This window comes from Leucoraja erinacea, chromosome 16, assembly GCF_028641065.1.
Source record: "Leucoraja erinacea ecotype New England chromosome 16, Leri_hhj_1, whole genome shotgun sequence".
NCBI lineage: Eukaryota > Metazoa > Chordata > Chondrichthyes > Rajiformes > Rajidae > Leucoraja > Leucoraja erinaceus.
In genome coordinates this window covers 2,710,937-2,736,036 of record NC_073392.1, presented here as the reverse complement: position 1 = coordinate 2,736,036, position 25,100 = coordinate 2,710,937, and the positions used below count along the sequence as shown (strand labels likewise).

General features: G+C 48.7%; 1 protein-coding gene across 1 annotated transcript in view; it reads left to right on the top strand.

Annotated features, from left to right (window-relative positions):
* The window catches only part of dnah12 (dynein, axonemal, heavy chain 12), a 136,509-nt gene extending 112,562 nt beyond the window's left edge, over nucleotides 1–23,947 (top strand). Inside the window, exons 60-74 of the mRNA XM_055647536.1 lie at nucleotides 490–630; nucleotides 1,240–1,398; nucleotides 3,141–3,285; nucleotides 4,716–4,866; nucleotides 7,071–7,324; nucleotides 8,097–8,237; nucleotides 9,538–9,675; nucleotides 11,244–11,477; nucleotides 14,105–14,293; nucleotides 15,687–15,790; nucleotides 16,745–16,949; nucleotides 19,447–19,584; nucleotides 20,652–20,743; nucleotides 21,306–21,373; nucleotides 23,380–23,947. Coding sequence (XP_055503511.1) covers nucleotides 490–630; nucleotides 1,240–1,398; nucleotides 3,141–3,285; nucleotides 4,716–4,866; nucleotides 7,071–7,324; nucleotides 8,097–8,237; nucleotides 9,538–9,675; nucleotides 11,244–11,477; nucleotides 14,105–14,293; nucleotides 15,687–15,790; nucleotides 16,745–16,949; nucleotides 19,447–19,584; nucleotides 20,652–20,743; nucleotides 21,306–21,373; nucleotides 23,380–23,570 — 2,350 coding nt within the window. The 3' untranslated portion in view covers nucleotides 23,571–23,947. The remainder of the gene's footprint in view (nucleotides 1–489; nucleotides 631–1,239; nucleotides 1,399–3,140; nucleotides 3,286–4,715; nucleotides 4,867–7,070; nucleotides 7,325–8,096; nucleotides 8,238–9,537; nucleotides 9,676–11,243; nucleotides 11,478–14,104; nucleotides 14,294–15,686; nucleotides 15,791–16,744; nucleotides 16,950–19,446; nucleotides 19,585–20,651; nucleotides 20,744–21,305; nucleotides 21,374–23,379) is intronic.
* Nucleotides 23,948–25,100: the final 1,153 nt, after the last annotated feature.

Sequence of the window (25,100 nt, the reverse complement as noted above, 5' to 3'; positions counted from 1 at the left end):
CATGCCCTGCGCTCCAAGACAGGAGTCAATAGTCAATAGACAATAGGTGCAGGAGTAGGCCATTCGGCCCTTCGAGCCAGCACCGCCATTCACTGTGATCATGGCTGATCATCCCCAATCAGTACCCCGTTCCTGGCAACTTCCTTGTAAATGTTCCCTGCTTATTCAGTGGCTCGTGACCAAGCCTGTTTTAGAAGGAACTGCAGATGCTGGAAAAATCGAAGGTAGATAGAAATGCTGGAGAAACTCAGCGGGTGAGGCAGCATCTATGGAGCGAAGGAATAGGCGACGTTTCGGGTCGAGACCTTTCTTCAGACTGATGGGGGGGGGGGCGGAAGAAGAAAGGAAGAGGCGGAGATGGTGGGCTGTGGGAGAGCTGGGAAGGGGAGGGGAAGGAGGGAGAAAGCAGGGACTACCTGAAATTGGAGAAGTCAATGTTCATAGGCTACCCAAGCCTTATTATCTTCTCTCTTACCTTCTCCTCGCCAGCAATAAGTCAAAGATCCTGGAGAAACGACTGCGTTATCTGAACGATCACTTCACGTATAACCTGTACTCCAATGTCTGCCGGTCTCTGTTTGAGAAAGACAAGTTACTCTTCTCCTTCCTGCTGTGCAGCAATCTGCTTTTGTAAGTATCAGCAACCACCAGAGGTTCCACCCACGTACCGTTGGTGACCTTCCATCAGTTATTTTATGGGCAATGAACGAGCGGTGTTGGAACGGTGGCTCAGTGGGTAGAGCCTCTGCCTCAAGGTGCCAGGGTCCCGGGTTCGGTCCTGACCTCGGGTGCTGTCTGTACGGAGTTTGCACGTCCACAGAGTCGATCGCCGGCTCATTGGCTCCATCCTATGCTCCAGGGACAATTTACAGAGGGCCGATTAACCTACAAACCTGCACGTCTTTAGAATGTGGGAGGAAACCGGAGCACCCGGAGAAAACCCACACCGACCATCAATCACCCCCTCACGCTGGTTCTATGTTATTCCACTCCCTACACACTAGGGGGGCAATTTACAAAGGGCCGATTAACGTTGTGTTTGGGATGTGGGAGGAAACACACGGGGTCACAGGGAGAACGTGCAAACTCCACACAGACAGCACCCAAAGACAGGATGGAACCCGGGTGTCTGGCGCGGTGAGGTAGTGGCTCTACCCGCTGCGCCACCGTGCGTCCCCGCCCGTTCAGGTTTTGCAGTCTGCACCAGCTGATTTGTTTTTGACTTTATCCGTTGTCCAGGGCCAAGCACGACATCAACTACCAGGAGTTCATGTTCCTGTTGACAGGCGGAGTGGGCCTACAGAACAAGTTGAAGAATCCCGACCCGTCCTGGCTCCAGGACAGGAGCTGGGATGAGATTTGCCGAGCAAGTGATCTGCAAAGTTTACACGGACTGAGGTGAGCTCACCATAGTTCAACGGTGTGCCTCATTGTCACAGACAAGAGGCGGGGACATGTTGGCCGGTGTGGGCAAGATGGGCCGAAGGGCCTGTGTCCACCCTGCATCACTCTATGACTTAGATAGGGGAGAGTGGGGGGGGGGGGGGGGGGGGGGGGGGGGGGGGGGGGGGGGGAGGGGTGGAACCTCATTGAAACTTACAGAACAATGAAAGGCCTGGAAAGAGTGGATGTGGAGAGGATGTTTCCACTAGTGGGAGAGTCTAGGACCAGAGGTCACAGCCTCAAAATTAAAGGGCGTTCCTTTAACCATATAACCATATAACAATTACAGCACGGAAACAGGCCATCTCGACCCTTCTAGTCCGTGCCGAACACATAATCTCCTCTAGTCCCATCTACCTGCGCTCAGACCATAACCCTCCATTCCCTTCCCATCCATATGCCTATCCAATTTATTTTTAAATGATAAAAACGAACCTGCCTCCACCACCTTCACTGGAAGCTCATTCCACACAGCCACCACTCTCTGAGTAAAGAAGTTCCCCCTCATGTTACCCCTAAACTTCAGTCCTTTAATTCTCATGTCATGTCCCCTTGTTTGAATCTTCCCTACTCTCAGTGGGAAAAGCTTTTCCACATCAACTCTGTCTATCCCTCACATCATTTTAAAGACCCTCTATCAAGTCCCCCCTTAACCTTCTGCGCTCCAGAGAATAAAGACCTAACTTATTCAACCTATCTCTGTAACTTAGTTGTTGAAACCCAGGCAACATTCTAGTAAATCTCCTCTGTACTCTCTCTATTTTGTTGACATCCTTCCTATAATTAGGCGACCAAAATTGTACACCATATTCCAGAATTGGCCTCACCAATGCCTTGTACAATTTTAACAGTACATCCCAACTTCCTTTAGGAAGGAGATGAGGAAGAATTTCTTCAATCAGAGGGTGGTGAATCTGTGGAATTCTTTGCCACAGACGGTGGTGGAGACAAAGTCAGTGGATATTTTTGAGGCAGAGATAGATAGATTCTTGATTAGTGCGGGTGTCAGGGGTTATGGGGAGAAGGCAGGAGAATGCGGGTAGGAGGGAGAGATAGATCAGCTGATTGAATGGCGGAACAGACTTGATGGGCCGAATGGCCTAATTTGCTCCTATCACTTATGAACTTATGAAAACATTCCTTGCATACAATTCCATGAAATCTTATTATACAGATAACCCTGGTTATAACGGAGGGGGGGTGGAAGTTGGTGTCCGTTCCTGCCGACTGTCCGCTATAACAGAGTAAGGGATTTGCTCCACATAGCAGTGTAGTGCTGGCCCAGTCAACAACAGGTGCAGGAGTAGGCCATTCGGCCCTTCGAGCCAGCACCGCCATTCAATGTGATCATGGCTGATCATCCAGAATCAGTACCCCGTTCCTGCCTTCTCCCCATATCCCCCGACTCCGCTATCTTTAAGAGCCCTATCTAGCTCTCTCTTGAAAGCATCCAGAGAACCACTCTCTGTGTGAAAAAGTGTTTCCTCGTCTCCGTTCTAAATGGCTTACCCTTTATTCTTAAAATGTACCGTGTGCCAGCGCTGCCCGCAGAGCCGTGGAGAATATCTGTGTGGGACATTCTCTTTGCCCCAGGAGATTCCTGTGGGCCGTGAGTGGTGAACACACAATGGTTTTGAATTCATCCAACGGCGAGCAGTGAAAATGATAAATGTTGAGTTTGCACATTCTGTCACCAGGGATCATTTCTCCTCGAATATCGGGGACTGGCACAAGATCTACGAGAGCAAGGAACCCCACAACCGGCCCCTGCCCAACCCTTGGGATAAAAAGATCAATGAGCTGCAGAAGATGATTGTCCTGAGGACTCTCAGACCCGACAAGGTAAATGAAAACAAGCCAATGTTTGTGAGAAAACTTGAAATATTAAACCGCTTTCCCTTTCCGCAGATGCTGTTGGACTACCCGAGCTCTTCCAGCATTTGGGAGATTTGGATATATTTAAGGCAGGGATAGATTCTTGATTTGTGCGGGTGTCAGGGGTTATGGGGAGAAGGCCGGAGAATGGGGTTAGGAGGGAGGGATAGATCATCCATGAATGATTGTTGGAGTAGACTTGATGGGCCGAATGGCCTAATTCTACCCCTACCTCTTATGACCTTATGATCAGCCATCATTGAATGGCGGAGTAGACTTGATGGGCCAAATAGTCAAATTCTACTCCTATCACTTATGGTCTTATGAGTGAAAAATATTAGTGAGTACTTTTGGCAGTTTGGTACCATGTTTAGCTTAGTTTATTGTCACGTGTACCGAGGTACAGTGAAAGGCTTTGTGTTGTGTGTTAATGGAAAGACTGTACATGATTGCAATCGGGCCGTCCAGCAGCTCGATTGTTGGTACATCGAGGAGGCGTGGCTTGCGTGGAATTTGAGAGGGGATCTTATATTCTTAAGGGGTCAGTCTCAGTCTAAGTCCCAAGGGGTCACGACAGAGAGATGGGAACTGGAGAGTGGTGAGTGGAACTCTCTGAAGGTTGATGCCAGCCATATTTAAGAGGGAGTTAGATGTGGCCCTTGTGGCCAAGGGAACCAGAAAAAGGATCTCGTGGATGATCAGCCCTGATCCTGAAGGGCCGAATCCTATCTTGCATTAAACGGTTATTCCCCCAAGACAGAGGTGGGTTTGTGAAGGTCCTGGGAAGAAGGATATCTGGGCACCGTGGACAGGCCCCGATTGTAATCAAATGTAGACGCTATTATAGATAATCGAGTCTAATCCTGCGTAGACTTTTCTTTTACTGGATAGCACGCAACTAAAAGGTTCCTCTGTGCACACGAAGATTGTTAATGGTTTGGACACGCTAGAGGCAGGAAACATGTTCCCGATGTTGGGGGAGTCCAGAACCAGGGGCCACAGATTAAGAATAAGAGGTAAGCCATTTGGAACGGAGACGAGGAAACACTTTTTCACACAGAGAGTGGTGAGTCTGTGGAATTCTCTGCCTCAGAGGGCGGTGGAGGCCGGTTCTCTGGATACTTTCAAGAAAGAGCTAGATAGGGCTCTTAAAAATAGCGGAGTCAGGGGATATGGGGAGAAGGCAGGAACGGGGTACTGATTGGGGATGATCAGCCATGATCATATTGAATGGTGGTGCTGGCTCGAAGGGCCGAATGGCCTCCTCCTGCACCTATTGTCTATTGCCTATTGTCTAATAAACGAGACAAAATTCAATAAACTAAATTAAAAAAATTAGCTTCAATAAATCGAATTCTTTCGGCCGTCTTTCTAGATCGATATGCTGTGTTTTTCAGATCATTCCAGCGGTGGTGAACTTTGTGACGGAGAAACTAGGCAGGCGTTTTGTGGAGCCGCCTCCGTTCGATTTATCTAAGAGTTTCGGAGACTCCAACGCGACCATTCCAATTTTATTTATTCTTTCCCCGGGGGCCGATCCAATGGCAAGTGAGTTTTCCTGCATGCTTCGATCATCGATTAGTAACGTGCGGGAAGGAACTGCTGATGCTTCTACCACTAGCGCAGAAACAGGGCCTTGCGCCCACTGAGCCCGCGCTGCCCCGTCAGCGATCGTCCCCGTAACGCTAGCCCTACCCTCCACACACTCGGGACACTTTTATAACTTTTACCAATTAACCTACAAACCTGCACGGCTTTGGGAGTGCGGGGGGAAACCGGAGCACCCGGAGAAAACCCACGCAGGTCACGGGGAGAACGTGCAAACTCCGTACAGAGAGCACCCGTGGCCGGGATCGAACCCGGGTCTCAGGGGCTGTGAGGCAGCGACTCTACCCGCTGCGCCACCGTGCCACCAGATGCTGGTTTATACCGAAGCCTGACGAAGGGCCTCGACCCGAAACGTCAACGTTCTCCACAGATGCTGCCTGACCCGCTGAGTTACTCCAGCACTCTGTGAAACGTCACCTATCCATGTTCTCCACAGATGCTGCCTGACCCGCTCAGTTACTCCAGCACTCTGCAAACGCAGCATCCATGTTCTCCAAGGATGCTGGCAACCCGCTTCGAGTTACTCCAGCCTTCTGTGAAATAGGCAACCATTTCTCCACAGAAACCCTGACGGGTTTCGCCCGAAAACGTTGCCTATTTCCTTAGCTCCATAGATGCTGCCTGACTCACTGAGTTACTCCAGCACTCTGTGAAACGTCACCTATCCATGTTCTCCACAGATGCTGCCTGACCCGCTGAGTTACTCCAGCATTTTGTGTCCTAAGGAAATAGGCAATGTTTCGGGCCGAAATCCTTCTGGAAATAGGCAACGTTTTGGGCCGAAACCCTTACGGGTTTCGGCCCGAAACGTTGCCTATTTCCTTAGCTCCATAGATGCTGCCTGACCCGCTGAGTTACTCCAGCACTCTGTGAAACGTCACCTATCCGTGTTCTCCACAGATGCTGCCTGACCCACTGAGTTACTCCAGCACTCTGTGAAACGTCTGCGTTAGTTCAGCTTTTTACCAACAATGCAGTACCTGTAGTAAGTAATATAAAAGAGAGACACAAGGAACTGCAGATGTCGACATCTGTAGCCAATCACTGTGCAAAGTGCTGGAGTAACTCAGCGGGTCAGGCGGCATCTGTGGAGGAATGGGCAGGAATGATAGATGAACTATGGACCCAGAATAGTTGTGGACCCAACTTCAGACTGAAGGAGGTGGGACCCTGCTTTAGACTGATGGAATGGGGAGAGAAAGCTGCTCAAGAAAGGTTCACAAGTTATAGGAGTAGAATTAGGCCATTCGGCCCATCGAGTCTACTCTGTCATTCGATCATGGCTGATCTATCCTTGCCTCCTAACCCCCTCCCCATAACCCCTTGATACCCTGACTAATCAAGAATTTGTCCATCTCTGCCTTAAAAATATCCACAGACTATGGGGAAATGTGGGGGGAGGGGGTGGGGCAAAGCTTGGCAAGTGATAGATGGATACAGGTAAGGGGGGGGGCAGGTGTGATTAGCAGGTGAGTGGAGTGAGTGACAGAGGCTGGGGAAGGATGTCAGATAAGCATTAGTGTAGTGGAGGGGGGGAGGGGAAAGGAGGGGGGGGGGAATAAAAGGGGATTGAGAGACTGGGGGATGGGAGATGAGTGTTATGGGAGCAGGGTGGGTGTAGTGGTGGGAGACGGCGGTAGAAATGTGAGCCCAGTGGGGTCATAAGTGATAGGATCAGAATCAGGCCATTCGGCCCATCAAGCCTACTCCGCCATTTAATCGCGGCACGGTGGCGCAGCGGTAGAGTTGCTGCCTCACAGCGAATGCAGCGCCGGAGACCCGGGTTCGATCCCGACTACGGGCGCTGTCTGTACGGAGTTTGCACGTTCTCCCCGTGACCTGCGCGGGTTTTCTCCGAGATCATCGGTTTCCTCCCGCACTCCAAAGACGTGCAGGTTTGTAGGTTAATTTTCTTGGTCTAAATGTGTAAAATGTCCCTGGTGTGTGTAGAATCGTGTTGGTGGGCGGGGAACGCTGGTCGGCGCGGACACGGTGGGTCAAAGGGCCTGTTTCCACGCTGTATCTCTAAAACTAAATTAAACTGACCCGCTGAGTTACTCCAGTGTTTCACGTCTCCCTTTGATTTCAGCCGGCATCTGCAAGTTCTTTGTGACACTCTTGACAATTGATCCGAATCGTTGCAGGTTTACTGAAGCTGACAAACGACAAGAACATGGACGGCAGCCAGTTCCAGGCCATCTCTCTGGGCCAGGGCCAGGGTCCCATTGCGGGGAAGATGATCAAGGATGGCATGCTCGACGGTTCCTGGGTGTGCCTGCAGAACTGCCACCTTGCCGTGTCCTGGATGCCCACCTTGGAGAAGATCTGTGAGGAGTTCAGCGCCGACACGTGTCACCCCGACTTCCGCCTCTGGCTCACCAGCTACCCCTCCCCAAAGGTGATGGGCGTGAGCGTTGACCCGCCACCGACCAGGCGGTACCCCTCGCCCTCGTGCCCCTGCCAAAGGCTTGACCATCATACTTGGTTCCTAACAAGAGGATTTCAGTAGAGGAGTAAACAGGATTTTCTGCAGTTGTATAGGGCTCTGGTGAGACCACATCTGGAGTATTGTGTACAGTTTTGGTCTCCTAATTTGAGGAAGGACATCCTTGTGATTGAGGCAGCGCAGCGTAGGTTCGCGAGATTGATCCCTGGGATGGCGGGACTGTCATATGAGGAAAGATTGAAAAGACTGGGCTTGTATTTATAAGGATGAGGGGTAATCTTGTAGAAACAGATAAAATTATAAAAGGACTGGACAAGCTAGATGCAGGATAAATGTTCCCAATGTTGGGCGAGTCCAGAACCAGGGGCCACACAGTCTTAGAATAAAGGGGAGGTCATTTAAGACTGAGGTGAGAAAAAACGTTTTCACCCAGAGAGTTGTGAATTTATGGAATTTCCTGCCACAGAGGGCAGTGGAGGCCAAGTCACTGGATGGATTTAAGAGAGATTTAGATAGAGCTCTAGGGGCTGGTGGAGCAAGGGATATGGGGAGAAGGCAGGCACGGGTTATTGATAGGGGACGATCAGCCATGATCCCAATGAATGGCGGTGCTGGCTCGAAGGGCCGAATGGCCTCCTCCTGCACCTATTTTCCGCGCGGTATATCTCTGGACTAAACTAAACGGGACTGCGTTACATCTGATTGCCTGCTTGTCTTGTTGTAGTTCCCAGTCACCATCTTACAGAACGGAGTCAAGATGACCAACGAGCCTCCCACCGGCCTGAGGTTGAACCTCCTCCAGTCCTACCTCACTGACCCCATCTCCGACCCAGCCTTCTTCAGCAACTGCGCTGGAAAGGACTTGGTGAGTTAACATCTCAGGCCATGCAAACACCAGTCACGTTTAATCACCTCAGTGCTTCATCTGTTGCATTTACAATTCATTCACGTCTCTCTCTGCAGTTGTACAGGGCTCTGGTGAGACCACATCTGGAGTATTGTGTACAGTTTTGGTCTCCTAATTTGAGGAAGGACATCCTTGTGTTTGGGGCAGTGCAGCGTAGGTTCACGAGATTGATCCCTGGGATGGCGGGACTGTCATACGAGGAAAGATTGAAAACACTAGGCTTGTATTCACTGGAGTTTAGAAGGATGAGGGGGGATCTTATAGAAACACATAAAATTATAGAAGGACTGGACTGGGTGTCATGGTACACCAATCATTGAAAGTAGGCATGCAGGTGCAGCAGGCAGTAAAGAAAGCGAATGATATGTTAGCATTCATAGCAAAAGGATTTGTGTATAGGAGCAGGGAGGTTCTACTGCAGTTGTACTGCAGGTGGGCCTTGGTGAGACCATATCTGGAGTATTGTGTACAGTTTTGGTCTCCTAATTTGAGGAAGGACATCCTAGTGATTGAGGCAGTGCAGCGTAGGTTCACCAGATTGATCCCTGGGATGGCGGGACTGTCATACGAGGAAAGATTGAAAAGACTAGGCTTGTATTCACTGGAGTTTAGATGAGGGGGGATCTTATAGAAACATATAAAATTATAAAAGGACTGGACAAGCTAGATGCAGGAAAGATTTTCCCAATGTTGGGCGAGTTCAGAACCAGGGGCCACAGTCTTAGACTAAATGGGAGGTCATTTAAGACTGAGGTGAATATTGGCTACATTTAAGAGAGAGTTAGATGTGGCCCTTGTGGCTAAATGGATCAGGGGGTATGGAGAGGGCAGGTACGGGATACTGAGTTGGATGATCAGCCATGATCATATTGAATGGCGGTGCCGGCTCGAAGGGCCGAATGGCCTCCTCCTGCACCTAATTTCTATGTTTTTATGTGAGAAAAAACGTTTTCACCCAGAGAGTTGTGAATTTGTGGAATTCCCTGCAACAGAGGGTTAGTGGAGGCCAAGTCACTGGAAGCATTTAAGGGAGAGTTAGATAGAATTCGAGGGGCTAGTGGAGTCAAGGGATATGGGGAGAAGGCAGGCACGGGTTATTGATAGGGGACGATCAGCCATGATCACAGTGAATGGTGGTGCTGGCTCGAAGGGCCGAATGGCCTCCTCCTGCACCTATTATCTATGTTTCTATGTCCTTGTACCTCAGTGGTTTACCTGTTGCATTTACAATCCAGTCACACCTCTCTCTCTCTCTCAGGCCTGGGAGAAACTTCTCTACGGACTCTGCTTTTTCCACGCCATCGTGCAGGAGAGGAGGAAGTTTGGACCTCTTGGCTGGAACATTGCGTACGGGTTCAACGAGTCTGATCTCCGGATCAGCGTTAGACAACTCCAGGTGAGCGGTGGGCAGCACGGATAGACGCAAAATGCTGGAGTAACTCAACGGGACGGGCAGCTTCTCTGGAGAGAAGGAATGGGCGAAGTTTCAGGTCGAGACCCTTCTTCAGACTGACGTCAGGAGGGAGAGTGATACATAGATAAGGATCACGGCAGTATTGTCTGTCTGTTCCTGCTGCCTGATTAGAGTCCTAGTCACAGAGTGATACAGCGTGGAAACAGGCCCTTCGGCCCAACTTTCCCACACCAGCCAACATGTCCCAGCTACACTAGTCCCACCTGCCTGCGCTTAGATCCATATCCCTCCAAACTTGTCCTATCCATGTACCTGCCTAACTGCTGCTTTGACGTTGGGATAGTCCCAGCCTCACATACCTCCTCTGGCAACTCGTTCCATACACCCACCACCCTCTGTGTGAAAAAGTTACCCCTCAGATTCCGATTAAATCTTTTCCCCTTCACCTTGAACCCGTGTCCTCTGGATATAGTTAATTGTAAATATGTTTTTGTTTTAATAATATATTTCTATGCAGGTGAATCATAATCTGAGTAACATAAATATTAATGATAAACTGCTTAGCATTCTGAACATATGTAGCTATTCGAAATGTTAAAGCTTGCTGCACATATTTTGCCCTTTATTCTAAATACCAATCTCCAGCTTGCTTCACACCCAATGGCATTTAAGCTTTTACATAAGATTTTATATGGCATTGAGATGACACGAGGAACTGCAGATGCTTGTTTACAATAAAGACACAGAGTGCTGGAGTAACTCAGCGGGTCAGGCAGCATCTGTGGAGAACATGGATAGGTGATGTTTCACAGAGTGCTGGAGTAACTCAGTAGGGTCAGGCAGCATCTATGGAGCTAAGGAAATAGGCAACGTTTCGGGCCGAAACCCATAAGGGTTTCGGCCCGAAACGTTGCCTATTTCCAGAAGGATTTCGGCCCGAAACGTTGCCTATTTCCTTAGCTCCATAGATGCTGCTGCACCATAACTCAGCAGGTCAGGCAGCATCTGTGGAGAACATGGATAGGTGACGTTTCACAGAGTGCTGTAGTAACTCAGCGGGTCAGGCAGCATCTGTGGAGAACATGGATAGGTGACGTTTCACAGAGTGCTGGAGTAACTCAGCGGGTCAGGCAGCATCTGTGGAGAACATGGATAGGTGACGTTTCACAGAGTGCTGGAGTAACTCAGCGGGACAGGCAGCATCTCTGCACAGAAGCAATGGGTGATGTTTCGGGTCGAGACCCCTCTTCAGTCAGGGGAGAGGGAAACTAGAGATATGGATATGGATAAAACGCTCTACATCTCCTTATCAACATCTGCTTTGATCGGTCGTTTTCACACCTTACCCTGCCGTATCTCTAGCCTCCCTCTCCCCTCCCTGACTCTCAGCCTGAAGCAGGGTCTCGATCCGAAGCGTCCCCAATTCCGTCTCTCCAGAGACGCTGCCTGTCCCGCTGAGGCGTGCTATGGTATTGAGTTACTCTGACGTGTTGTGACCATCAGAATGACGTGGTGTCTGGGATGTGAATTCCTGTCCTTGTGATTCCCAGCTCTTCATCAATGAGTACGACAGTGTTCCATTCGAGGCCATCACGTACCTAACTGGGGAATGTAACTACGGGGGCCGTGTGACTGATGACTGGGACCGGCGGCTGCTGATGACAATTCTGGCCGATTTCTACAACATTGAAATGATCGAGAATCCCAGATATATCTTCTCCCCCAGTGGGAACTACACATCTCCCCCTCGAGGCACCTACAATGACTACATTGACTTCATTAAGGTATTTACAAGTGTATTGCTTCTCACTCAACCTATTCTATAAAAAAGGACTGGACAAGCTAGATGCAGGAAAAATGTTCCCAATGTTGGGGCGAGTCCAGAACCAGGGGCCACACACAGTCTTAGAATAAAGGGGGGGCCATTTAAGACTGAGGTGAGAAAAAACTTTTTCACCCAGAGAATTGTGAATTTGTGGAATTCCCTGCCACAGAGGGCAGTGGAGGCCAAGTCACTGGATGGATTTAAGAGAGAGTTAGATAGAGCTCTAGGGGCTAGTGGAGTCAAGGGAGAAGGCAGGCATGGGTTATTGATTGAGGACGATCAGCCATGATCACAATGAATGACGGTGCTGGCTCGAAGGGCCGAATGGCCTCCTCCTGCACCTATTTTCTATGTTATTAATATGTTGAAACTATAAAAATCATATTTATATTGTTTCCATTTCAGCGCAGCTAACTTAAACCCATTCTGTTTTCACATTCAATATCAATATTATATTTTGAAATTCATTTTGGTGTGAGAATAAACCATGTAAAGCCATGTCTTTAGTCAGAGGGTGGTGAATCTGTGGGATTATTTTTGCCACAGATGGCTGTGGAGGCTGAGTCAGTGGATATATTTAAGGCAGAGATAGATGTCCTTAGGCCCCCTTCAGTCATGGCTGATCAAGGACGCCTGTGCCCCGTGACTTTGTTTAACGTGGGGAGACTGGTGCACAGACAGCCACCCCACGGTCCTTGACAGATCTGGGTCAGGATCCAGTGGCATGGAGCCCAAGATGACCGGAGACCCTTTTCTGCCGCAGCCTTCATCCGCCTTCCCAGCCGTTGTGACGTTAGCTCCACTAAGGTCAGCCATCGTCCTCCGCCTGTTCCACCGTTGAGGTCTTGGTTGGATTGGCTCTTTGTCAGAGACCTCCCCCTCGACCTTACCGCCATGGGTGAGGTCGATAGATGGACAGATAGATTCTTGATTAGTACGGATGTCAGGGGTTACGGGGAGAAGGCAGGAGAATGGGGTTGAGGGGGAGAGATACAAACAACAAGATCCATAGAATGTATTAGCCCAGTATGTAATAACATACAAGGAATTTGATTTGCCACAGTCATACCACAAAAGCAACAAGACACTCAACTACATAAAAATGAACATAAACATCCACCACACGCACGGTGACAGAAGGCACTAACATATTATCTTCTCCCGCGGCCGGGGCAGTCCAACCATCCGTTGTCGGGACGATCGAAGCGAAATAGATCAGCCATGATTGAATAGCAGAGTAGACTTGATGGGCCGAATGGCCTCAATTCTGCTCCTAGAACCTATGAACTTCTGAGATATTTTATCAGCATTCTGTAATCTTCTGAAATTACAGAATAAAGGGGAGATCATTTAAGACTGAAGTGAGAAAACACTTTTTCACCCAGAGAGTTGTGAATTTATGGAATTCCCTGCCACAGAGGGCAGTGGAGGCCAAGTCACTGGATGGATTTAATGGAGAGTTAGATAGAGCTCTAGGGGCTAGTGGAGTCAAGGGATATGGGGAGAAGGCAGGCACGGGTTATTGATAGGGGACGATCAGCCATGATCACAATGAATGACCAAGGCTGATCATCCAAAATCCTGCCTTCTCCCCATATCCCTTGATTCCGTTAGCTCTAAGAGCTAAATCTAACTCTCTCTTGAAAACATCCAGCTGGCTCGAAGGGCCGAATGACCTCCTCCTGCACCTATTTTCTATGTTTCTATGAAATCAGATGGTACAGTGATAGAGTTGCTGCCTAACAGCCCCAGAGACCCGTGTTCCATCCTGATCAGCCATGATTGAATGGCAGAGTAGACTTGATGGGCTGAATGGCCTTATGAACATGTAAAATCATTGAAGTTTATACATTAGGATATTTTTTCAAAAGCAAGTTAAATGTAGTTGTCCGTATCGGAGAGATGCAATCAATTTCAAACTTAACCAGTTTAGACCAGAATAACTAAGAGGCAGGAAACATGTTCCCGATGTTGGGGGAGTCCCGAACCAGGGGTCACAGTTAAAGAATAAGGGGTCGGCCATTTAGGACTGAGATGAGGAAAAACGTTTTCACCCAGAGAGTTGTGAATCTGTGGAATTCTCTGCCACAAAAGGCAGTGGAGGCTAGTTCACTGGATGTTTTCAAGATAGAGTTAGATTTAGCTCTTGGGGCTAACGGAATCAAGGGATATGGGGAGAAAGCAGGATTTTGGATGATCAGCCATGATCATATTCAATGGTGGTGCTGGCTCGAAGGGCCGAATGGCCTCCTCCTGCACTTATTTTCAAAGTTTCTAACTAATACTCCATCTTGAGATTTGTTAAAGAAGGAACTGCAGATGCTGGAATCATGCAGAGTGCTGGAGTAACTCAGCGGGTCAGGCAGCATCTGTGTAGGGAATGGGTAGGTGACGATTCGGGTCATGACATTCTCTTTGCCAGCTGTTAAATATTGGGACAATTGTCGGCCAGCCCATAATCAACACACAAACCTACTTAATTACTCCAGCACTTTGTGGGTTTTTTGTGTTTTATTTTTTTTTGCAAACCAGTTCCTTAAAACTGGATCTCTGTCCCTTGTTTCAAGCCTGTTGTTGTCTCCACAGAAACTGCCTTCTACGCAGCACCCGGAAGTATTTGGAATGCATGAAAATGTAGACATTTCAAAAGATCTGCACCAAACCAAGATACTGTTTGATTCGCTGCTGCTGACCCAGGGAGGGAGTGGCCAGGGTGGTACCTCAGGGTCCAGTGATCACATGCTGGAGAACATCGCCTCGGACATCCTGACCAAGGTAGATGGGGCATAGTGACCAAGGTAGATGGGACATAGTGACCAAGGTAGATGGGACATAGTGACCAAGGTAGATGGGACATAGTGACCAAGGTAGATGGGACATGGTGACCAAGGTAGATGGGACATAGTGACCAAGGTAGATGGGACATAGTGACCAAGGTAGATGGGACATAGTGACCAAGGTAGATGGGACATAGTGACCAAGGTAGATGGGGCATATTGACCAAGGTAGATGGGGCATATTGACCAAGGTAGATGGGACATGGTGACCAAGGTAGATGGGACATAGTGACCAAGGTAGATGGGGCATAGTGACCAAGGTAGATGGGACATAGTGACCAAGGTAGATGGGACATAGTGACCAAGGTAGATGGGACATAGTGACCAAGGTAGATGGGACATAGTGACCAAGGTAGATGGGACATAGTGACCAAGGTAGATGGGGCATAGTGACCAAGGTAGATGGGACATAGTGACCAAGGTAGATGGGACATAGTGACCAAGGTAGATGGGACATAGTGACCAAGGTAGATGGGACATAGTGACCAAGGTAGATGGGACATAGTGACCAAGGTAGATGGGACATAGTGACCAAGGTAGATGGGACATCCTGACCAAGGTAGATGGGGCATAGTGACCAAGGTAGATGGGGCATAGTGACCAAGGTAGATGGGGCAAGAACACACTTTGTTATGCAAGTTCCCCATCAATGTGACTATGACAAAGAGCATGCCCATAGAGTCTTTAGACCTTAGATTTTGGAGATGCAGCGCAGACAGGACCTTTGCCCCACCAACCGCGCTGCCCAGCGATCACCCTGTACACTATCATTATCCTACACACGCTAGGGACAATTTACAATTTTTACCAAAGCCAATTAACCAAAAACCTGCACGTCATTGGAATGTGGGAGGAAGCCGGAGAACGTGCAAACTCCGTACAGGCAGCACACGTGGTCAGGATGGAACCCCGGGTCTCTGGCGCTGTGAAGCAGCCACTCTAACGCTGCGCCGCCCTTGTCATAGAAACATAGCGCATGGAAACAGGCCCTTCAGCCCATCATACTCACACTGCTCCTCAACTCTCCGTCCGCGCTAACCCCACTTTCACCCGCCCCACATTCCCAGCTATTTACCCCGAGATTGTGCCCCTCAGCTGGAGAAAACCCGCGCAGGTCACGGGGAGAACGTACAAACTCCGCGCAGACAGCACCCGTGGTCAGGATCGAACCCGGGACTCTGGCGCTGAGAGGCAGCGACTCTACCGCTGCGCCACCGGGGCCGCCCTTGCATGCCATGTTCAAATGACTTGACATTTCAGTCAGCGAGTCTGCCTTCGATATCATTTGCCTGGTTCTGGTAGTTTTGTAACACAAGTTTATTTGTCTACAGTTGCCGAAGGATTTTGATATTGACAATGCGCTGCTGAAATATCCGGTGAAATATGAAGAGAGCATGAACACCGTGTTGGTGCAGGAGATGGAGAGATTCAACACGTAACTACACTTCTCATTTACTTGTTTTTTTTTGTTTTGTTTATTTTATTAGAAGTTAATACAGCACAAAACAGTACAGTGGAACCTAATTTTAGGTGGCAACTATGTAATACCGTAACCCATTCTATGTACAACCTCTAGTTTTATGTTTTGAGAAGGAAGTAAGCAGGACAAGAAAAAGAAAACAATAGAAAGAGGAAAAAGTGGAAAAATAGATGGTAAAGAGTAGAAAAACGTGAAGTGTGTATATAAAAAATAAAAAAGGAAGAGAGAAAGTGGAAAGTGGAAAGTAGAAGAGAAGGCCCCTTAAAAGAGAATTTTTCAAATCTGGAGATGTAGATCTATCCGCGTCATAATTTTTTTTTTAATTATAAAATTAAAATTCATTTAAATTAGCCAGCGTGTAAGTGTAAATCAGGACTAGGAATAATGATCAGATGGAAGAAGGGTCTCGACCCTCGGGAATCTCTGGAATTCTATGCCACAGAGGGTGTTGAGGCCACAGTGCATTGGCTATATTTAAGAGGGAGTTAGATGTGGCCCTTGTGGCTAAGGGGATCAGGGGGTATGGAGAGAAGGCAGGTACGGGATACTGAGTTGGATGATCAGCCATGATCACATTGAATGGCGGTGCAGGTTCGAAGGGCCGAATGGCCTCTACTCCTGCACCTATTTTCCATGTTTCTATGACCCGAAACGTCACCCATTCCTTCTCTCCAGAGATGCTGCCTGCCCCGCTGAGTTACTCCAGCGTTTTGGGTCTATCTTCGGTTTAAACCAGCATCTGCAGTTCCTTCTAACACCCCCTCCCCCCTCTCCTCCTATGGCCCATTATAAGGAGGGTTTACTGGACGTTACTTTTAGACAGACCAATGGTCAACACCTGGTAAATCTACCACACACGGTACAAGAATGGTGATTCATTTCCCTACAGTTCTCCTCTTTGTTTTTCAGCCTGATCCGTACCTGCACCTTCACCCTGCAGAACCTGCAGAAGGCCATCAAGGGGCTGGTGGTGATGGACTCGGGGCTGGAGGCCCTGGCGGGGAGCCTGCTGGTGGGGAAACTTCCCGAGAGGTGGGCCAAACACTCCTACCCCAGCCTCAAACCGCTCGGCAGCTACATCACCGACTTCCTGGCCCGCCTCGAGTTCCTGCAGGTAACTACAGCCTCAATTGGATGTGTGGAGAGGATGTTTCCACAGGTGGGAGAGTCTAGGACCAGAGGTCACAGCCTCAGAATTAAAGGGCGTTCTTTTAGAAAGGAGGTGAGGAGGAGCTTCTTTAGTCAGAGGGTGGTGAATCTGTGGAACTCATTGCCACAGAGGGCTGTAGAGGCCAAGTCAGTGGATATTTTTCAGGCAGAGATAGACAAATTCTTGATTAGAGCGGGTGTCAAGGGTTATGGGGAGAAGGCAGGAGAATGGGGTTAGGAGGCAGAGATCAGCCATGATTGAATGGTGGAGTAGACTCGACGGGCCGAATGGCCTCATTCTACTTCTATAACTTGTGAAGTTGTGATTGTCGACAGCTGGACACCAAAATATTCACAACAATCAGTCGTCGTTGAATGACAAAAGTTGACTTTACAGATACAGCGCGGAAACAGGCCCTTTGGCCCACCGAGTCTGCGCAGACCCGCACACTAACACTATCCTACACACTAGGAACAATTTACAATTTACAGAAGCCAATTAACCTGCAAACCTGCACGTCATAGTTTAGTTTTGTTTAGTTTGCTTTTACGCCTTTGGAGTGTGGGAGGAATCCGGAGCACCCGGAGAAAACCCACGCAGGTCACGGGGAGAAAACGTGCAAACTCCGTACAGGCAGCACCCGTAGTCAGGATCGAACCCGGGTCTCTGGCGCTGTGAGGCAGCAACTCTACCGCTGCGCCACCGTGCCGCCCTGTTATATAGGTTTGTGCCTTGCTTGATCCTTAAAGCCCCTTGATCAGCTGAAACAGGCACGTGATCTTGGCTGAAGAAGGGTCCCCACCCGAAACGTCACCCATCCCTTCCCTCCAGAGATGCAGCCGGTCCCGCTGAGTTACTCCAGCTTTGTGTGTCTATCTTCAGTTTAAACCAGCATCTGCAGTTCATTCCTACACATAATCTTGGCTCCTCAATATGACTTCACCTTTGCAGTGTAGCCTCTATTTCTGAAAATGGTCCCTATCCACAGCCTCCAGAGATGCTGCCAGACCCTCTGAGCTGCCAGACCCTCTGAGTTACTGTAGCATCTCATGTTCTAAGCAAGATTCCAGCATCCGCTGTTCATTGTGCCACTAACCTGAAAGGGCTTTAGCCGCCCAGAAATAGGTGAAACTCACTCCCATACCAGCTCAGTCTTTAGGGGCAACTTTTTCACTCAGATTGTATATGGAACAAACTGCCTGAGGTGGTGGCAGCTGAGAGCGCTTTTAAAATACCTTTGGACAGGTAGTCGGAAAGGAAAGGTTAAGGGGGATGTTGGCCAAGCTGACACCTGCTTGATTAATACGGGTGTCAGGGGTTACAGGGAGAAGGCAGGAGAATGGGGTTAGGAGGGAGAGATAGATCAGCCATGATTGAATGGCGGAGTAGACTTGATGGGCCAAATGGCCTATATTCTGCTCCTGACCTTATGAAGTTGGGCCAAAGGGCCTGTTTCTGTGTCCTGTGGCCCTTTGACTCTGATCTTTAATTTAATTGATGAAGTTGAAATGCAAAACCCATTGTCACTGATGGATGAAAGAGCTGGGAGAACCAACATGAATATAATCCCTCACACCACAAAACCGCCACCAATGTCCATGTTAAACTAACCCTTGTATTAATGTCGTGCAGAAATGAGTAATGTCACGTGGTCGGCAATTAAGACAATTATACTCAAGGTAGACACTCAATGCTGGAGTAACAGGGGGAAACTTTCAATAGGGAGCTAGACAGGGCTCTTAAAGATAGTGGAGTCAGGGGATCGGGCGGGCACACGGTGGCACAGCGGTAGAGTCGCTGCCTTGCAGCAAAATGCAGCACCAGAGACCTGGGTTCGATCCCGACTACGGGCGCTGTCTGTATGGAGTTTGCACGTTCTCCCCGTGACCTGTGTGGGTTTTCTCCAAGATCTTCAGTTTCCTCCCACACTCCAAAGACGTGCAGGTTTGTAGGTTAATTGGCTTGGTGTAAATGTAAAATTGTCCAAGTTGGCGGTATGCAGAGTACTGCCCTGCCGACTACAACATTCGGAAGGTTCAGAAGGTGTGGGGAGAAGGCAGGAACGGGGCACTGATTGGGGATGATTAGCCATGATCACATTGAATGGCGGTGCTGGCTCGAAGGGCCGAATGGTCTACTCCTGATCCTATTGTCTATTGTCTATTGACAGGCAGCGTCTCTGGAGAGAAGGAATGGGTGGCGTTTCGGGTCAAGACCTTTCTTCAGAAAAATAAGTCTGCCAAAGAAAAGACTAAAGAAAGAGTCTGAAGAAGGGTCTCGACCCGAAACGTCACCCATTCCTTCTCTCCAGAGATGCCGCCCGTCCCGCTGAGTTACTCCAGCACTTTGTGTTTCTCTTTGGTTGCAAGCAGCATCTGCAGTTCCTGCCTCACAATGAAACACTCCTGACTCTCGTTCTCATGAAGGTTTAATCCTCATTGTCTTGTTCCCCACTTGACAGAAATGGTTTGATGACTCGAAGCCCAATGTCTTCTGGCTGTCTGGATTCTTCTTCACCCAGGCGTTCCTGACGGGAGTCATGCAGAACTATGCCAGGAAGTACACCATCCCTATCGACCTGTTGGGATTCGAGTACGAGGTAAAGTGCTTCGTTGTATCTGCCAATCTCCAGTGTAAATTTCACCCCTTCATCCATAAACACATCGCACCTTGTGCTTTAGAATTTGAAAGATAGACAATAGGTGCAGGAGTAGGCCCTTCGGCCCTTCGAGACAGCACCGCCATTCAATGTGATCAACGGGATACTGATTGGGAATGATCAGCCATGATCATCCCCACATTGAATGGTGGTGCTGGCCAAATGGCTTACTCCTGCACCTATTGTCTATTGTCTATTGTCTATTGATCATGGCTGATCGTCCCCAATCAGTAGCCCGTTCCTGCCTTCTCCCCATATCCCCTGACTCCACTATCTTTAAGAGCCCTATCTAGCTCTCTCTTGAAAGTGTCCAGAGACCCGGCCTCCACCGCCCTCTGAGGCAGAGAATTCCACAGACTCGCAACTCTCTGTGTGGAAAAAGTGTTTCCTCGTCTCCGTTCTAAATGGCTTACCCCTTATTCTTAAACTGTGGCCCCTGGTTCTGGACTCCCCCAACATCGGGAGCATCTCACCTTTCGGCATTGGAAACAGGCCCTTCAGCCCACCGAGTCCACGCCGACCATCCATCACCCGTTCCCACACCAGTTCTATGCTATCCCACAGTCTCATCCACTCCCCACACACTAGGGGGGCAATTTACAGAGGGGCCAATTAGCCAACAAACCCGCACGTCTTTGGGATGTGGGAGGAAAACCGGAGCACCCGGAGGAAACCCACGTGGTCACGGGGAGATCATGCCAACTCCACACAGTCAGGATGGAACGCCGGTCTCTGGCACTGAGACAGCGGCTCCAACAGCTGTGCGCCCTGGTTATTAACATCGGAGCGTTAAGAGAAGTCCCGACAGGTTAGTGGGTAACATTGTAAATCGTCCCTACTGTGTAGGATTGTGCTGGTGTACAGGGATTGCTGGTTAGCACGGAGACGATGGGCAGAAGGGCCTGTTTCCGTGCTGTATCTCTAAGGTCTAAAGTTACTGCATATGTGAAGTTTTAGCTCTGCATTTCCTACTTGAAAGCTGAGATTGTCAACGTGTTCTGTTTTAGGTCCTGCCCCGAGATATGATGATGAGATCTCCTCAAGACGGAGCCTATGTCCATGGACTGTTCCTGGATGGAGCCCGATGGGACAGAAGCAGGTGAGTAATATCAATCAGCGCACTATTCCCATTCAACGGAGACAATGGTGGGCAGTTTTAAAGATGCAGTTTGGCAGGTTCATGATTAATGCGGGTGTCAGGGGTTACGGGGAGAAGGCTGGAGAATGGGGTTAGGAGGGAGTGATAGATCGAACGGCGGAGTAGACTTGATGGGCCGAATGGCCTAATTCTGCTCCTAGAACTGACGAGTTATTTTATCAGCCTTCTGTAATCTTCTGAAATCAGGTGGCGCAGCGGTAGAGTTGCTGCCCCACAGCGCCAGAGACCCGGGTTCGATCCCGACTACGGGCGCTGTCTGTACAGAGTTTGCACGTTCTCCCCGTGACCTGCGTGGGTTTTCTCCGGGATCTTCGGTTTCCTCCCGCACTCCAAAGACGTGCAGGTTTGAAGGGTAATTAGCTTGGCTCAAGTGTAAATTGACGCTAGTGTGTGTAAGATAGTGTTAGTGTGGTCGGTGCAGAAGGGCCTGTTTGCGCGCTGTATCTCTAAACTAAATGGAACTAAAAACAAATGTGACATATTATATTCCCTCTCCTTTCAGTGGCTTAATAGCTGAACAGCTTCCAAAGCTCCTTTTTGATGCAATGCCTGTCATCTGGATTCAACCAAGTGAGTAAATAATGATGCATGTCTGATCCCTGCCAGACGATGATTCCTTGCGCAGCTGGCTTGTGGACAAAAAGCAGATCTATTCAAAATTAAGCTGCATTGTGCAACAATTGTTTTCCATCAGTTCAGTTTATTGTCGCGTGTACCAAGGTACAGGGTCTTGGTGAGACCACACCTGGAGTATTGCGTACAGTTTTGGTCTCCAAATCTGAGGAAGGACATTATTGCCATAGAGGGAGCGCAGAGAAGGTTCACCAGACTGATTCCTGGGATGTCAGGACTGTCTTATGAAGAAAGACTGGATAGACTTGGTTTATACTCTCTAAAATTTAGTAGATTGAGAGGGGATCTTATAGAAACTTACAAAATTCTTAAGGGGTTGGACAGGCTAGATGCAGGAAGATTGTTCCTGATGTTGGGGAAGTCCAGGACAAGGGGTCACAGCTTAAGGATAAGGGGGAAACCCTTTAAAACCGAGATGAGAAGAACTTTTTTCACACAGAGAGTGGGTGAATCTCTGGAACTCTCTGCCGCAGAGGGTAGTCGAGGCCAGTTCATTGGCTATATTTAAGAGGGAGTTAGATGTGGCCCTTGTGGCTAAGGGGATCAGAGGGTATGGGGAGAAGGCAGGTACGGGATACTGAGTTGGATGATCAGCCATGATCATATTGAATGGCGGTGCAGGCTCGAAGGGCCGAATGGCCTCTACTCCTGCACCTAATTTCTATGTTTCTATGTTTACAGCGAAAAGCTCTTGTTGCGACCTAAAGGGCCTGACCCACTTACGCAACCTTTACAGGCCACTGCCGGCACCCGTGGTCCTGAGAGGTTGTGAGAGGTCTCCAAAGAGTTGTAGCGTCTTTTTGGTTGCCGCTGAATTTTCAACATGTTGAAAATGTTGGCGACCTATGACAGGTGCCGGCAGTTGCCGAAAAAGTCGTGCAAGTGGGACAGGGCCTTAACCAGTCAGCAGAAAGACAATACGTGATTACAATCGAGCCATTTACCATGTACAGATACATGATATAGGAATAACGTTTAGTGCAAGGTAAAGCCAGCAAAGTCCGATCAAGGATAGTCTGAGGGTCACCAATGTGGTAGATAGTAGTTCAGCACCGCTCAATATGCATAACCACCCCCACCCACTTCTGTTTTAGTTTTGTGACCAATCAACATCTAATTTGATAAACTAATAACTAAACATTTAGAAAATCAATTCATGTAAAACGTTAACATTTTTAGAGTTTTAGTTTTTAAAACTAGTTTTTAACTCAGCGGGTCAGGCAGCTTGTGTGGAGAATATGGATAGGTGACGTTTCACAGAGTGCTGGAGTAACTCAGTGGGTCAGGCAGCATCTATGGAGCTAAGTAATTAGGCAACGTTTCGGGCCGAAACCCAGAAGGGTTTCGGCCCGAAACGTTGCCTATTTCCAGAAGGATTTCGTCCCGAAACGTTGCGTATTTCCTTCGCTCCATAGATGCTGCTGCACCATAACTGAGTGGGTCAGGCAGCATCTGTGGAGAACATGGATAGGTGACGTTTCACAGAGTGCTGGAGTAACTCAGCGGGTCAGGCAGCATCTGTGGAGAACATGGATAGGTGGCGTTTCACAGAGTGCTGGAGTAACTCAGCGGGTCAGGCAGCATCTGTGGAGAACATGGATAGGTGGCGTTTCACAGAGTGCTGGAGTAACTCAGCGGGTCAGGCAGCATCTCTGGAGAGAAGGAATGGGCCACATATCGGGTCGAGGCCCTTCGTCAGACTAGGGTAAAGAGAGATATAGAACAAATTAGTGAAATATATTTGGTCTCAACTCGAAACATCAGAGAAGGAATGGGTGACGTTTTGGGTCAAGACCCTTCTTCAGTCTGAAGAACACGCTCTCGAGAGATGCTGCCAGTCCCGCTGAGTTACTCCAGCTTGTTGTGTCTATCTTCGGTGTAAGACGGCATCCGCAGTTTTTGTTCCTTCCACATTGAAATGAAACTCTTCTTTTCCCTTGAAGATAAACGAGTCAACTTCAGGACTTCGTCGGACTACGTCTGCCCGGTCTACAAGACGAGCGAGCGCAAGGGGACGCTGTCCACCACGGGCCACTCCACCAACTTTGTCATCGCCATGATGCTGCCCACCGACAAGCCCGTCGAACAGTGGATCAAGCGAGGAGTGGCTCTGCTCTGCCAGCTGGACGACTAGCGGCATGGACCTCTCTCTCTCTCTCTCAAAGGACGGCAAAACCAAACTCAACTCCTTCCAAATGCGCTCCGTTAAAGCCACGTGCGTGCCCAACCCCCATCTCAACTTAGCATTCATTCAAAAATACTTTACTATTGTTTTTTCGAAACTATATTAACTATAAGATAGATGATATTTCTACTTAACACGGATGAGGATTCCTTTGTATGTCTCGCCTTTCATAGATAAAAAAAGGTTACATTTGGCGCATTCCACAAGGAATCAAATGTGAAAATCAGGTCAAATTAATAAAGACCAAAGTGTTTCTAATTCACAAACAATGTGTAAATATTCTCTGTTCAAGAAGGAACTGCAGATGCTGGAAAATCGAAGGTAGACAAAAGTGCTGGAGAAACTCAGCGGGTGTCTTGCTGTGCAACAGAGAATATTTACAGCTAGTCAGAAATGCTGGAGAAACTCAGCGGGTGCAGCAGCATCTATGGAGCGAAGGAAAGAGGCAACGTTTCGGGCCGAATCCCTTGGGAAATAGGCAACGTTTCGGGCCGAAACCCTTGGGAAATAGGCAACGTTTCGGGCCGAATCCCTTGGGAAATAGGCAACGTTTCGGGCCTAAACCCAAGGGGTTTCGCCCCGAAACGTTGCCTATTTCCTTGCTCCATAGATGCTGCTGCACCCGCTGAGTTTCTCCAGCATTTCTGAATCGTTGCCTATTTCCCAAGGGATTCGGCCCGAAACGTTGCCTATTTCCTTCGCTCCATAGATGCTGCTGCACCCGCTGAGTTTCTCCAGCATTTCTGACTACCTGTAAATATTCTCTGTTGCACAGTTAAGCACAGCAAGACATTGTGGACCAAACACAGTCTCTTGCCCAGAGTAGGGGAGTCGAGGACCAGACGACATACGTTTAAGGTGCAGGGGAAGGGATTTAATAGAATGTGAGGAGTAACTTTTTCACACAAAGGGCGGTGGGTGTATGGAACGAGCTGCCGGAGGAGGTAGTTGAGGCTGGGACTATCCCAATGTTTAAGAAACAGTTAGACAGGTATATGGATAGGACAGGTTTGGAGGGATATGGACCAAACGCGGGCAGGTTTACCTGCCTTTAACTATTTATACTGTTTCATCAGGGACTGGACTGTTTTTAGTGTTATTATGTGTGCAATGTTTTAAGTTTCATGTGCGATGCTCCGGTTTTCCCTGGGAAACCTCTTCTCATTTCGCACTGTACAGCTGTTGCTTTGCAAGATGACAATAAATGTTGATTGGTTGAGGTGGGACTAGTGTAGCTGGGACATGTTGGCCGGTGCGGGCAAGTTGGGCTGAAGGGCCTGTTTCCACATTATATATACCTTGGAACTCCTCTGCGGTAGGGTCAGGAATAATTTAGAAAAACAGCTTCTGGATGTTGTTATTGATATTAATTTAGGATCATCCAGATCATCCAGAACAAGGGGTCACACAGTTTAAGGATAAGGGGGAAATCTTTTAGGACCGAGATGAGGAAAACATTTTTCTCACAGAGAGTGGTGA